The 16,029-nt window shown below is 35.5% G+C and overlaps 2 protein-coding genes across 2 annotated transcripts in view; both read right to left on the minus strand.

The window, feature by feature from the left end:
• The window catches only part of efna3a (ephrin-A3a), a 101,462-nt gene that overhangs the window by 29,621 nt on the left and 55,812 nt on the right, over nt 1-16,029 (minus strand). The gene's annotated exons all lie outside the window — the stretch shown is intronic.
• LOC122843093 lies at nt 1,453-3,949 on the minus strand. Its single transcript, XM_044137596.1, has 3 exons — nt 3,321-3,949; nt 2,908-3,076; nt 1,453-2,759 (listed from the first exon to the last, which is right to left on the minus strand). The coding sequence occupies exons 1-3, from the start codon at nt 3,646-3,648 to the stop codon at nt 2,630-2,632; spliced, it is 627 nt and encodes a 208-aa protein (XP_043993531.1). The 5' UTR covers nt 3,649-3,949; the 3' UTR covers nt 1,453-2,629.

The following is a 16,029-nucleotide window of genomic DNA, read 5'->3' on the forward strand; positions in this document are numbered from 1 at the left end:
ACAACAAACATACAATTTTAATAATGACATCCACTTTCAAACTTATTGAAAAGCAACTATGCTGAAGGATTATTCTGGCCAGCTCAAAAGATTATTTTTTCCTTGTGATATAAGATACTAAACTGATGACCTTATTTATGTTCTTCCAAATGTAACATGGAGTCTGAAAATGTATACAGAACTGTTTTCTATCTTTATCCAGACTTCCAGGGCTTTTTAGGGCTGTGAACCAGACTTTACAAAATATCATGACTAATTTTCATCTCATTATTGTTACAATCTTATAAAAGAAAATGTTGTTATTTTTGGAAATTACACCACCTGCTTCCTCAAGTAGCCAAAGCCCCTGATTTCTGACAACCGGAACCTCGTCTCTGTAACAACTTTGTGATGCGGTGTGATGCATTATCCTGAGGAATCAAATAAAATTCAAATATCCCCACGCCTTCATTTCATGTGAAGCGCAGCGTCTGGCGGGGGCCATTAATGAATGCTGCCTCATACCATCTCCTAATGGAATTGCCTCGTCTTGGACTTCACTGCTGTGACACCGGCTCAGCAGTGGCAAGAAGATTACTGGACAGATTAAAAGACAGAATAAACCGCAGTCTGAGCATGAAAGGCAGCCAGGCGAACAGATCACACATTAGATAATTGGTGCAAAAGAAAGAGCGCCAGAGAAAAAAAATCCCTCATCTCTGCCTCATTTTTTTTATTACTTTTTGTACTAGGGTTTAGAGATGGTGGGCAGAAGATCCCCCGCCTGGCGCGCTGTCACACCTCCACAGTGAAAACTGTTTGAAGAAGCTGGAACAAAGCCTGCGTGCGATGAGTTATGATGTCTGTGTGAAAATGTTGCCTTTTCTTGACGAGCCATGGGTCTGATGCCAACAGCTTACTTGGCCATTCTTCATGCAGCTGGTTAGATTTGGTGAAAACACACAGCAGGTTTTACAGAGACACAAACACAAGCACACACACTTCCTGCATCCCTCCCTGGTTCCCTCCATCCATCCATTCGAACCAAACCCAACCAACCCCCCTCTTACTCCAGCACACATTGTATGTGTGAAGAGGAAAAAGAGGCACCACCGCCTTTTTTTCCTCTGCCTCCCTGCTTGCCCCTACAACATCTTTCTATCTACATCGTGTCATTATCTCCACCGCCATCTCTTTCCAGCAATGGACTTGTGCGCTTTCATAATTCATGGAGTTGTTCTTATGGCTCAGGCAGCCATGTCCTATGTGAATCTGTGCGCCTCAAAGGCTCGCTCAGCCTGAACTCCCTCAGTTGGGAGGGTTGCTGCTCCGCGGGCTCCTGGGCTCATCGTACAAGGCTGAGCCAGCCCGCTCGATCACACCTGGATCTACCTGCTGCCCAAGCAGATTGATTGTTTATACTTTCACACACATTTTTTTTTCAAGGAGACCTTGGTTTTATGTAGTACACTGTAAAAAAAATTCCGTTGTTTTTACAATAAAAAACTGGCAGCTGTGGTTGCCAGAATAATTCAGTAAAAAACACAGTGAACATGTAAACTGTTTTACTGACCAAACAGTAATTACTACAGTTTTAAATTGTGAAATAAACAGATTGTCCCACAGTTTTGCACAAATTTTAACTGTGATTTGAACAGGGTTATTTTGTTAATAAAACAGTTTTATCAAGTAATTTTAACCAACTTTTTCTGATGAATTATCATAATAATGCTGTTATTTAAAAAAAATTTTCCAGTAAGATTTACCCAGTTTTTGTTTGTTGTACAAAAAACTTCAGTTAGTCCTACTGATAAAATACCTTTGAATAACAGATTAAAACTGTTAAAATGTCAATTTAAAACATTTTTTTAATACTTTCTGAAAAACTGAAATTTGCTTTAAATTTTTTTTCTTTTTACTAATAATTATATTTTTAAATATCCATAAGCATCACATTTCAACAAACATTTCCCACTTAAAGGAAACTTTAAAACACAAGGAAGCCCAATATAAATTGTATCTATGATAATCTTAAAAAAATAAACATACACTTGCATGCCTTTGAAATATTTATTTTCAATGAAGTTCTGAACATCTTTTCTGAACATCATGAAGCAAATGCACCTGCTGAATAGATATACATTTCTTCAACCTTTTTAATTTTATCAGAAACAGTATGAGAACAAACTTTCACCCCGTTTTTTGGAGGGGGGGCTTGAAGATTATAACATACAATAAATTTCTATTTCCAGTATACATTTCAATAATAATGTTTGTTTGCTTCAAAAGTTTTTCTTATTTTAGAAACAATTCTATTTTCAAATATCTATAAACATCAAATTTCAACAAACATTTACCAGTTAAATGCAAATTAAAAACACAAGGAAGCCCAATATAAACTGTATCTATAATAATAATTCAAATTTTTTTAAACAAATAAACATTTTAATTGAAAACATATTTTCAATGAAATTCTCATTTGTCCTTTCTGACATGGAGCAAAATTTAACCACTGAACAAATATAAATATGTCTTTTCAACTTTTTTAACTTCACCAGACACGGTGTGAGATGCAACATACATTTACAAATCTATTCAGCTCTGTTAAGATTAAACACTGTCCTGATAACTCACTGACTTTAGTCCTTTCTCAAACATCACGCCACTCATAATCCGAAAGTTCCTGGATCAAGGTGAGTACACGGGGGTTCACATGCAGTCTGGGTTTACGGGTTTCTTCCACCTTACTGCCCTTGTCTGGGTTGATTGAGAAGAAACACCTTAAGATAAAGAGGACAAACAGAAAACTACATCAAAATGTGCCTCACACAGAAATAAACATTTTATTCAAGATATAAAAGTTGTCAAAAGTCAAATTAAACTCCCTCCAATTTATAAAAAAAGAACAAACAAAAATAAAACTCATACCTCTGCAGAAACTCCAGTGTAGACGCCAGCCCCGATGGATAATGTATGTTAAAACAATAATAGCTCCCAAACATCATGCAGAGGGCAGAAATAAAACAGGAGATGTTGTTGTTTCCAATCTGTTGATCCACACTCAGCATGAATCGTTTAGCATGGAAGCAGGATTGACCTAAGGAGAAAGAACAAATAAATTTAGACTCCTGATACAACAAAACAATGACATTTATATAAAACATAACAAATTAAGTGAAAAGTATGAAAAAAAATTAGTATAGTAGAAGGATAAGAAAAGAATTGAAAAAAAACCCCCAATATTAAACAAAATGCCAGATGGACAAAAGGGCAAAGAAAGGGGACAAGACAACAAAAAAGACAACAGGTCAAAGAAACTGGAAAAACAAAAATGAACTCACCACACACAATGATAGTGGGAGTCAAGGAGACATTCTCCATCTGTACTTCTTCAGCTAGGCATGTGTCCTCCACACAGAAGAACATTGCTTCTTCATTTTCATTGAAGTAGCAGAGAAGTAGGAGCATCAGCTCTTTAACATCTTCAGAGTAACCGTCCAGTTCTCCCTTTAACATCTTCAACTTTGTCTGAGCCTGGAAAAACCTTTTGTTTTTGTTCACACAAACAGTGTTCATGTAGTTCAGCAGTCTTTTTCCCTTCATATCCATGTTCCTCATGAAGGTTTCCTTCAATCCAAGTCCAGTAAGTTCCTTGTAGTGTACAGCCATCCCAATGTCATGAAATAAAACAGGCCAGGCTTCCAAGACATCTTGAATGCTTTTCCCCTGGTTAATATCTTTGCTGTGAGTAGAAAGTTGTCCTCAGTAATTGTTTCATCTCCTCAGGATTGGCCTCCTTCTGCAGAGACATCATCTTGAGCTTGTCCTTCTTCTGTTGCTGACTTTCAGCAGTTTCTCCAAGAGGAAGGAATTTTACATTCCAGTTGATACACCCATAGGTGTCCTGAATTGCAGCTCTCTGTTCCTGAGGAATTTCATCTGTGTCAGAGTTTTCAGAGCAGCGCTTTCGCTTTCTTTTAGGCTAGGCATTGTAGATCGCTTCACGTTCTCAATTCGATATTGAAGTTGTTTGACGAGTGAATGATAGCCAGGGCCAATGACATCTCCATCGATAACATCTTGTAGAGATTTTGGATATTTTGCCACCATCTTCTTTGCAACCTCTGTAGAACTCCTTTTACCCAAGTAAGAACTTTTTCGCATCATTTCAGACACCACAATCCTGACCATCTCCTTCCTCATTTTTGGACTTGGCCGTTTACCTCTCTCTAATGCCTGCATCAGTTCTTCTGAGAACTTTTCCCATGGTATCTCAAAGGTGTCCACCCAGTCTGCTGCAGATGACTGGTTGCTGCTGGAGGAGTTTGATGACACACTTAGCGGGGACAAAGACGGCTGTGATGGAGGAGTATCTGGTGATGCATTACTTGAGGACCTGCTGGTTTCAGGGGTCCGGCCTTCAAAAACACAAAAAAACAAATAAGTTATCAGAACGGAATAGGAATATTAGTGTTTAATGATTGATTTTTGCTTTTCTAGAATTTTACTTACATCTGAATTTCCAAGCAGCAAGTGCCTTTCTGGCTTGAATTGGTCTTAATGCTGACAGCAAGTCTTCCTCAACAATGAACTGGAAGTCATCATACGTTTCTACTCCAATTGACTGTAAAGTCTCCTCAAGAATGTCTTTTGAAGCCTCTGTAAGATCGGGCAACACTTCACTGATAGCGCTGCGTAAAAATGTTTGCTCAGCCATTTCTGGAATAAAATCAGACAAAATAATGGTAAAAAAACAAGATCACCATAATATAACATGTATTCAACTATGTACAAATTAAAGAGACTCATACTTAGTGTCAAACAAAATATTGTGCCCAATTCACACTTTTTAGTCATGTACTTCCTTAAATTTCTAGTCAAACTTCTCTCCCTGTTTTTTCTTTATTATTTTTGTTCACATCAACCTATCTGTTTTAAGTGGACTTTCCATCATGGTATATAAAGACATTTTTATTTTGAAAACACACTGTGTTTCAGAGGAACAACTTGTTGTCCATTTACCTGATAAGAGGTCAAAGGGTAAAAGTCAACCAAGTCATTTATGTTAATACACAAAGTGCTTGAAGTCTGTTTTGTCACTGAATACAGATGGTAATCAGGATGATAGACAGCTGTTTGTACATCCATAACACAATACACATCAGTTTCATTTTGAATCAGAATTAAAACCAGCTCTCCAAACTCCATATACTCATCATTCTTTGAAACCAAGAAATGCCCCTTTTTATACACTGTTCCCTTATATTGTATCTCTGTGGAAATACTTGTGTCTTTTTCAGAAAATCCCAGGTATTTTACTGCATGTTTTATTTCATCACTGTAGAGGCTTGAGTAAAAAACACAACTGTCCTTGACCAGCAGCAGTTGATTGCATCTAGGGCCAGCTGAGATGTAAGCCTGAAACATCTGGTGTCTTTCTGATAGTGTCAAGCATATGTTTTTAAAATTTTTGAAATGCCTTGCACATCTTTTAAAGTAGACATGTTTACTCTCAAAACGCATTGTCCACAACCTAATCAAAGGTCCAAATTTCAAAATTAGGGCTGGATAGTGCCGCAAGAAATGATGTTTTGGTTTAAGTGAAGTTTCAGGAAATAAAGATTTTCTTGATTCCAAATATTCTTGGATTATTATTTCAAGAAAGGCAACCTGTGGCAAAGAAATTTGTTGTGCACAAATCAAATCCACAATGTCTTTGAGCTGGAGAGTTATCTGCCAAACATCATCTTGTGGATTTTGTATCTTGTCACCAATAATCACTGGCAACAATCTCAGCAAGTTCCAGTTTTGAACAGCTTGACCTGAAAGCCTGATTGCCTCAGAGTTGACAGGGCATGGCTTTGTGAGAGCATCTGATCCTTTGTACTTGAATTGCTTGATTCTACGGTTGAACTGGGAATATGTAAACCATTTCTTTGTTTTAACGAAATATTTCAAGTATAATGCAAGATCATAGGATACGACACCCTCAAATACGTCGTGGCCTAAGCAAGGTGGAAGACCAGGTTGGCAAACATGAAAAGACTTTAGTGAGTTGAAGTCAGAGTTTACCTTAACACCTTTGATGTCTTGATTGCTTCCAATCTCTCGATGATGGACAGCCAAGTTGTAAGCTTCAGGGGTTCGCTGTGGACCACAAGTATTTGGATCATTAAGAAAGTCTTTTCTTGTGATTTCACAGTACCTACAAAAGTACTGAGAAGTACTAAAGTTTTCAGTAAACCCACCAATGCTGTGTGATCCTAAATTGTCACCAGCAATACAGAACAGTGCCCCTTTGACCGTTTCTTCACCTGCAATAATGCCATGTTCCTCTAAATCTCTCAAATCCACGAGAAGTTCAGAGCAAACCTTTGCAGTTCCAAACTGTTTGAAATCGTTTTCAGAACACAATGAAACTAGAGACATGTGATCAGTGCTTGACCGCACGTGAGCAGGTAAGTTAGCCACAGATAGATAAATAGCGACAACTTTGTGTTTCTTCTTTGCTGAACCAAGGGGGTTAACAATTTCAAAGGCATCTTGGTAGAGAATAAGCTTCAGGCACCCAGGATTTTCAATGAAGAACTGGTTGCACTTGAAGTTTTGGCCATCACTTATGTCACAGAAAACATCCGGGTGTGAGTCATTGGACTGTTCCAACACTGAATTCTTCCATAAATCGGATTCTAAAAGTGCACTTAGTGTCTGTTTAATGGGTATGTAGTAATAAAATCTCTGGGTCATATTTTCATCACTTCCTAAAGATATTTGCTTTGGTTCTGTGTATTTGAACAATTTTTTAAAAGTCTGACTTCTTGAATATGTTGTTCTCAGTGGCCCATGATGACAAACAGAAAATAAATCTGAATCTCTTACACAATCACAGATTTTAGCAACAGCATCATCTGCAAGACACATGTCATCTTTTAAAAGCGACTTTAGTTTAGTTAAAGTGTAATCCATTCCCAGCTCATGCACATTTTGCATCTCTTCAACGATGTTCTGTATTGTGGAAGCTGGAAGAAGCAGCTGTCCTTGAAGTTTCAGGTAGAAAAGACACAAGTTTCTGAGATAATCCTTGTTGAAATTTGGAGATAATTCGTGACTTTCATTAGTCAGAGCATCATTAAAGCTCTCAGAAGGCCCATCGTTTTCTGACAGACTAACGATCTTACTTGTAGTTTCCTTGTACAAAACATCAATGTCATTAACAGAAAAATCTCTATGTTTACGGGACATATGAGCTGTAAATGATGATTTGACGCTGAAAACTTTTTTGCAGGCTTTCACTGGACATGCTACAGGCCGCTGTTATGCCGAGAAAAGCATGCCTGCCGAGAATTGCATCCCCTGTCGCGGGAGCGCGCATCGCTCTAAACTCTCGCATTTTAATGAGGAAACGGACTGAAATATGACCGAAGACGAAACTTTTAAAGATATTCGTAACATTATCACGTTTCTTAACGATGTAAGCCTTAAAACGGTGGGTTTTATATCGCAGATTAATTGAAATAAATACGGTTTTTACACCTTTATTGAGACAAATGAGTCGAACGTTTTTGAGTCAGTGTCTGAAGAAAATATTCTCCGCATTTGGTTTTAAATTTCCCGATTTTTCTTTTAACAACATAATAGCTTAAAGTATTACAAAACAGAGGCCCATTATGTAGAACATTTTATATCATGCTTAACCGTCTAGTCTATTAATGCAGAGGGGATGCATTTTAATTACTGAGCCTGCCAATATTTGTATCCCCTGTTTATTGTTGATATGAAACGTATAGCAGTAGCACAGAGAATAAGTGTCAATACGTAGGAAAGGTGAAGTCCCTCTTAACTCTTCATTTCTTCAAGTTAGCAGAGGGATGCATTTTTTGGCATAGCAAAAAATGTTTCCTCAAATTTTATTATTACCTTGCCAATATATATAGGCCTTATATATTTTACACATATATTATTCTACTGATACAAAATGTATACCAGCAGTTCATAAAACAAGTGTGATTGTATAGAAAAAGTTATTTCACTCTTAACTCTTTATTTCTCCATGAAAGCAAGGGATGCATGTACAGCAAAGCCTATTATTAGCCTGCCAAAATATGCATGGCCTCTCCATGTTCTTCAAATATTATCCTATTGATATAAAACTCATACCAGTGATTCATAAAACATCTCTGATTATGTAGAAAATGTGAAATCCCTCTCTAACTCTTTATTTCTCCAAGTTAGCAGGGGATGCATTTTTTGGCAATATGGATGTCGAGCCTGCCAAAATATGGATGCCCTATCTATTTTCCTGAAATATTATCTTATTGATTTAAAACTTATATCAGCAGTTCATAGAAAATCTCTGATTATGTAGAAAAAGTTATTTCACTCTAAACTCTTTAATTATCCAAGTTAGCAGGGGATGCATTTTTTGGCAATATGGATGTCGAGCCTGCCAAAATATGCATGCCCTATCTATTTTCCTCAAATTTTATCCTATTGCTATGAAATTCATACCAGTAGTTCATAGAACTACTCTGACTATGTAGAAAAAGTTATTTCACTCTAAACTCTTTATTTCATCAAGTTAGCAGGGGATGCATTTTTTGGCAATATGGATGTCGAGCCTGCCAAAATATGCATGCCCTATCTATTTTCCTCAAATTTTATCCTATTGCTATGAAATTCATACCAGTAGTTCATAGAACTACTCTGACTATGTAGAAAAAGTTATTTCACTCTAAACTCTTTATTTCTCCAAGTTAGCAGGGGATGCATTTTTTGGCAATATGGATGTTGAGCCTGCCAAAATATGCATGCCCTATCTATTTTCCTCAAATGTTATACTACTGCTTTGAAATTCATACCAGCAGTTCATACAACTACTCTGATTATGTAGAAAAAGTTATTTCACTCTAAACTCTCTATTTCTCCTTATTAGCAGGGGAAGCGTTTTACAGCAACGCCTATTATTAGCCTGCCAAAATCTCCATGCCTTACTTATTGACCTCTATATATGAAATTAATGTATTCCTTATTATTATCATGTAAGATGGTCAGTTATGATGTCTTTAAAAATGTCATGTGAATGATGCTTACACAATTGTCTGTACTGTTGTAATTGTAAATGGTTCCCTTTCTTACAAACTTTAATTTATTAACAGCATCATTAAATATGAAATAATTTCAACTGATGGTTCCATACAGTAATTGTATTCACTTAAAAGTCACACTTGTCTATATGACCAGGGTCCTTTTTATGGTATTGCATGTATCCAACAAGGTGAGAAAAACAAGAACAATTATTGTTTATTATAATCAAAAATGTCATAATTGGGTAACTAGGATGTTAATTTAACATTCTATCCTCTCAACAAGGGCATTTATGAGAAGCAAAGGGATGAAAGTGTCAAGATGGAAATGTGAAACAGTTCAACATCCAGCAAGATGTGGTTTCATGTTGTGTGTTTGCTCTTAAAGTAAGTGATGTTTATATATATATATATATATATATATATATATATATATATATATATATATATATATATATATATATATATATATATATATATATATATATGGTGAGGGCGAACCAACCAGACATAGTCGTGATGGATAAACAACAGAGGAAAGCCGTTGTGGTGGATGTGGCAATACCAAGTGACTGCAACATCAGGAAAAAGGAGCATGAGAAACTAGAGAAATACCAGGGCCTAAGGGAGGAACTGGAGAGGGCCTGGAAGGTGAAGACCACAGTGGTGCCTGTGGTCATCGGGACCCTCGGGGCAGTCACCCCCAAACTGGAACAGTGGCTACAACAGATCCCAGGAACAACATCAGACATCTCAGTCCAGAAATGTGCAGTCCTAGGCACAGCCAAGATACTGCGCAGAACCCTCAAGCTCCCAGGCCTCTGGTAGAGGACCCGAGCTAAGAGGAAGAAGAATCACCACCCGTGGTGGGTGAGAAGGGAATTTTTTATATATATATATAAAGTTACTTATATTTCCTATGTAATGTTGAACATTGTCTGTTTACAAATTCATTTATATAACCTTTATGTGCACTGTTCTGTCACTTTCCACATATATGTATATCTATCTATGTCTGTAGATAGATAGAATTGTATATCACTATATTTGTGTACATGCTAGTTTATGTTTTTGATGTTTTGTTGTGAAAAAAGAATAATATGAAAGTGGTGGTCTAATAATCACAACTAATGCATTAGATTAATAGCATTAGATTAATTGTTATTAATCTAATGCTATTTTGCATGAGTAGAACTTTTAAGATGATGAACAGCTTTTGCTAAGTTAAACTGTGCATATCTGCCGGAAATATAATGTAGTTTATGAATTATATTGCTTTATTACATGGTTGATTTCTCTTAATGACAATGGAAAGATTCTGAAATAAGTATAGCAAAAATGTTTAATTATTCATAAATGTCATGACCTCGACTTTGACAAATATTTTATCTTTGTATTGTGTCTACTGTTTATCTTCTTTCCATTTAAAAAATATATATATTTGTCGTTACAGTTTGCAGGGTGACCTGAACTTTCCATCACCAGCAGAAGCTGTTAATACCATGAGACTCAACATTTCTTCCACACTTCTTTCAGGATCAGGTGTCTTGAAATGTTTTTATTCAGTTCCCTTGTGCGTGGGATACTATGTTTTGTGTAAAATCATGTACGCACAAAAAAAATTGTGTTAGGTCAACTATTTTATCTAATTAGAAATATTAAAACACTGAACTTTGCAGATGTGTGAAGTACAATCATGTTAGTGTTTATGTAAAATTCAATTAGTGAAGAACATTTCAATACACCTGGCCTTGATCTCTTATAAATAAATTACACATAACAAAGCCCAATGTAAAACTATTGATGCAAAAAACATAATAAACAAACTTAAAATTGTTCTAGAATACAATTCCACCTTTTGTGAGTAGCTTTAATGTAACATAAAAAGCAAAAAAGGATTTGCAGTTTATGAAAGTACAAAACTGGAATGAGATGTATCATGTGAACCTTTATATTCATTACTGTGTTTTTATAAAATTAACATTTACAAAATGACAACTTTCACAACATATACATACATATGTAGACATATTAACATTTTCTGAATGCCATTTTTATAGTTTCAGTCGCATAAGTTGGAGAAAATTATAAAAAAGTAAACACTCAGTGATACTTTCTTTTACCATAAATCCCAAAAATACCTTAAATACATATGTGTTTCAATTTATGAATAGACAGACACCATGTGATCTTGCCTAATATGCCAATATGATGTGCAGTTTCTATTACTTGTATCTGTTTATGAGACCAGACATTATCAAAAAGGGATGATTAGAAGACTGAGACACACACAGAGGATTATTGTTGTTCAACTTTCTAAAGAGCACTAACAAATGTAATTATTAAAAAAATAAATAAATAATAATAATAAAAAAGAAACGGAAAAAAATTACCGTTAAGTTTATTTTCTAACATTGATTTACAGTTGCGGTTTGTTTTTCTGTAGAGTTAGTGGATAAACTCTGCAGACACTGTGGCAGTGAGGACAAAGAAGATCAGACGTGGGTAAGACAACAATGTAATGCATTGAAAACTAAATTCAAGTAAACCATATACCTTAAAACAGCTGCAAAGTATTGAGATATACAAAGGGTTTTTTTAAGTACAGTCGTAAAACATTAAACACAGTTGCTTATGTTCCCAGAATTTGTTTTTACCTCCATACATGTCAGGAACAGGCTGTAATCTCCTCAAATATTGGGCTACCAAGCATATATTGATAATTAAGAAGAGGCTTTATGTTGACTAAACCCAATATCACCTTCAGTAAACAGATAAAGAACTAAAAACATTATTTATGTTAAATATTCTTTATGTTGTTACTTGACCATTTTGATTTTTTTATTTACAGATTGCATGTGACAGATGCAAGTGGTGGTACCACCTAGGCTGTGTTAAGTTCCCACAAACCGACACAAACAACTGCTGTGCAATGTGTTTGTAGATTTTGTTTGCAGGAATCTGGACCTTTAATGACTGCAGTTCAATGGATTTGCAGTTTAAACATGTGACATAATTTTACTTGACATAATTGGTTTTCCAAAAAATTACTGTTATAAATATTCTTTTGTAGAATTTAATAAAAAGTGATTTAATTTTTACGTTAAACCAAAATGAAAATTGTTGGTGCATGCTTTACATTTACCAAGGTTGCATTGTCTGATTTATTTCTTTAGTATCCTTGCAATAGATAATAAAGAAATAACATTTTCCACATGATCACGCTTTTTCTATGAACTGCTGGTATGAATTTCATAGCAATAGGATAAAGTTTGAGGAAAATAGATAGGGCATGCATATTTTGGCAGGCTCGACAGCCATATTGCCAAAAAATGCATCCCCTGCTAACTTGGAGAAATAAAGAGTTTAGAGTGAAATAACATTTTCTACATAATCAGAGTAGTTCTATGAACTACTGGTATGAATTTCATAGCAATAGGATAAATTTGAGGAAAATAGATAGGGCATGCATATTTTGGCAGGCTCGACATCCATATTGCCAAAAATGCATCCCTGCTAACTTGGAGAAATAAAGAGTTTTGAGTGTAATAAATTTTTCTACATAATCAGAGTAGTTGTATGAAGTGCTGGTATGAATTTCATAGCAATAGGATAACATTTGAGGAAAATAGATAGGGCATGCATATTTTGGCAGGCTCGACATCCATATTGCCAAAAAATGCATCCCCTGCTAACTTGGAGAAATAAAGAGTTTAGAGTGAAATAACTTTTTCTACATAGTCAGAGTAGTTCTATGAACTACTGGTATGAATTTCGTAGCAATAGGATAACATTTGAGGAAAATAGATAGGGCATGCATATTTTGGCAGGCTCAACATCCATATTGCCAAAAAATGCATCCCCTGCTAACTTGGAGAAATAAAGAGTTTAGAGTGAAATAACATTTTCTACATAACCAGAGTAGTTCTATGAACTTCTGGTATGAATTTCATAGCAATAGGATAACATTTGAGGAAAATAGATAGGGCATGCATATTTTGGCAGGCTCAACCTCCATATTGCCAAAAAATGCATCCCCTGCTAACTTGGAGAAATAAGTTTAGAGTGAAATAACATTTTCTACATAATCAGAGTAGTTCTATGAACTACTGGTATGAATTTCGTAGCAATAGGATAACATTTGAGGAAAATAGATAGGGCATGCATATTTTGGCAGGCTCAACATCCATATTGCCAAAAAATGCATCCCCTGCTAACTTGGATAAATAACGAGTTTAGAGTGAAATAACATTTTCTACATAATCAGAGTAGTTCTATGAACTACTGGTATGAATTTCATAGCAATAGGATAAAGTTTGAGGAAAATAGATAGGGCATGCATATTTTGGCAGGCTCGACAGCCATATTGCCAAAAAATGCATCCCCTGCTAACTTGGAGAAATAAAGAGTTTAGAGTGAAATAACATTTTCTACATAATCAGAGTAGTTCTATGAACTACTGGTATGAATTTCATAGCAATAGGATAAAGTTTGAGGAAAATAGATAGGGCATGCATATTTTGGCAGGCTCAACAGCCATATTGCCAAAAAATGCATCCCCTGCTAACTTGGATAATTAAAGAGTTTAGAGTGAAATAACTTTTTCTACATAATCAGAGATTTTCTATGAACTGCTGATATAAGTTTTAAATCAATAAGATAATATTTCAGGAAAATAGATAGGGCATGCATATTTTGGCAGGCTTAACATCCATATTGCCATAAAATGCATCCCCTGCTAACATGAAGAAATAAAGAATTAGAGAGGGATTTCACCTTTTCTACATAATCAGAGATGTTCTATGAATCACTGGTATGAGTTTTATGTCAATAGGATAATATTTGAAGAACATGGAGAGGCCATGCATATTTTGGCAGGCTAATAATAGGCTTTTCTGTACATGCATCCCCTGCTTACATGGAGAAATAAAGAGTTAAGAGTGAAATAACTTTTTCTATATAATAACACTTGTTTTATGAACTGCTGGTATACGTTTTCTGTCAGTAGAATTATATTTGCAGAAAATATATAAGGTCTACATGTATTGGCAAGCTAATAATTTGATATGTCAAAAAATGCATCCCTCTGCTAACTTGAAGAAATGAAGAGTTAAGAGGGACTTCACCTTTTCTACGTATTGACACTTATTCTCTGTGCTACTGCTATACGTTTCATATCAACAATAGACAGGGGATACAAATATTGGCAGGCTCAGTAATTAAAATGCATCCCCTCTACATTAATAGACTAGACAGTTAAGCATGATATAAAATGTTTTACATAAAGGGTTTCTGTTTTGTAATACTTTAAGCTAATATGATGTTAAAAGAAAAATCGGGAAATTTCAAAACAAATGCGGAGAGCATTTTCTTCAGACACTGACTCAAAAACGTTCGACTCATTTGTCTCAATAAATGTGTAAAAACCGTATTTATTTCAATTAATCTGCGATATAAAACCCACCGTTTTAAGGCTTACATGGTTAAGAAACGTGATATTGTTACGAATATCTTTAAAAGTTTCGTCTTCGGTCATATTTCAGTCCGTTTCCTCATTAAAATGCGAGAGTTTAGAGCGATGCGCGCTCCCGCGACAGGGGATGCAATTCTCGGCAGGCATGCGTTTCTCGGCATAACACCGCCCCTCCATAATATGCTCCTTTAAATGAGCAACGACTTCTTTCAGTTTGGCTTTGGTGCCCACACAATGAAATGGTGCATTTCAATTTAGCAACAATGGCTTTGGCTGATTCGGGTTGTGAAGCCACGTTGTGAACTCGGTAAAAATGAGTCTTAAACGCTGCATATGTACAAAATGTCCGCTTACATTCTGTGCTGAGGCATTTGAATACACAACTGGGCTCGTTTCTGTGCACTCTGCAATGCAACACATAGCCCCTCAATGCTTCTAGTGTTTTACAGCAAAACCTACATGTAATCATGTTTAAACAATTTCAACCTACCCAACAAGTTACACGTGTTGCAGGTGTAGCAAAAAATGATTCTACTGCATATTGTTCCAAGAAGCAATATGACGCCTTAAAAACAAAATTTAATCTCCCGAGAAACACAAATTACCGTGCCTTTTACGTTTGAAGAAAATAAAGTTTAACTTACATTTGCTGAAAGCTGACGAGGTCCAAACAGCGTTCTTTTCTTTGTCGAGGTTTGAGCACAATTCAGCTTCTTCTGAGATGAGAACCGTTGTACGAACTTGTTCAAATTTCCGGCGCCAGGTAAGCGGACCAATTAGAGAGCAGAACAGACCGCACCGCGAGCGAAAGGGAGAACTTGAGCACAAAGCGGTGATCTCTGTCTTTCTTGCAATAGCCGAACTTTGAGCTTATAATGGCAACGGTGAAGGTAAAAAATCCAGTGTTAGCAAAAAAATAAATATATAAATAAAATACATGTACCAATAAGCAAGTACGCTACATGACTTCCTTGTTGATTCAGGTGTTTCCTCCACGTTAGTCGTGAAATATGAAGAAATGATCCAATCAAAATAGACAAAGAATAAGTAAATGAATTAAAGAGGAAATGACGATCTAAAGAAGTGGGAAAACACAAGTGAATATAAATAGATAACTAGTAAACAAAATTGGAAGTAAACAATGTGGAATCATAATTACTTAATTCCACATTAATTTCCAAATCTATTAATTTATTCATTTATTTCATTGTCCATCCATCCATCTTACTTATCTGGAGTTGGGTCACAGGAACAAACAGGGAAGCCCAAACTTACTTCTCCCTAGCAAAAAAAGGGTAAGCTAGCTTCCAATTCATTTGGATTTAATAATCACAGAATGTAAATGTTAGTTTTACACTGCTGAAATGAAAAAATGTTGTGAAGGGTACAACTTTTTCCATTAAAAATACAAAATGTGTGTTTTCCTCAACAAAATACAGTATTATTTGCAATTTTATATTTTAAAATTTACAATAATTTTCGGTTCTACATTAT

This window comes from Gambusia affinis, linkage group LG14 (genome assembly GCF_019740435.1).
Source record: "Gambusia affinis linkage group LG14, SWU_Gaff_1.0, whole genome shotgun sequence".
NCBI classification, from domain to species: Eukaryota; Metazoa; Chordata; class Actinopteri; order Cyprinodontiformes; family Poeciliidae; genus Gambusia; species Gambusia affinis.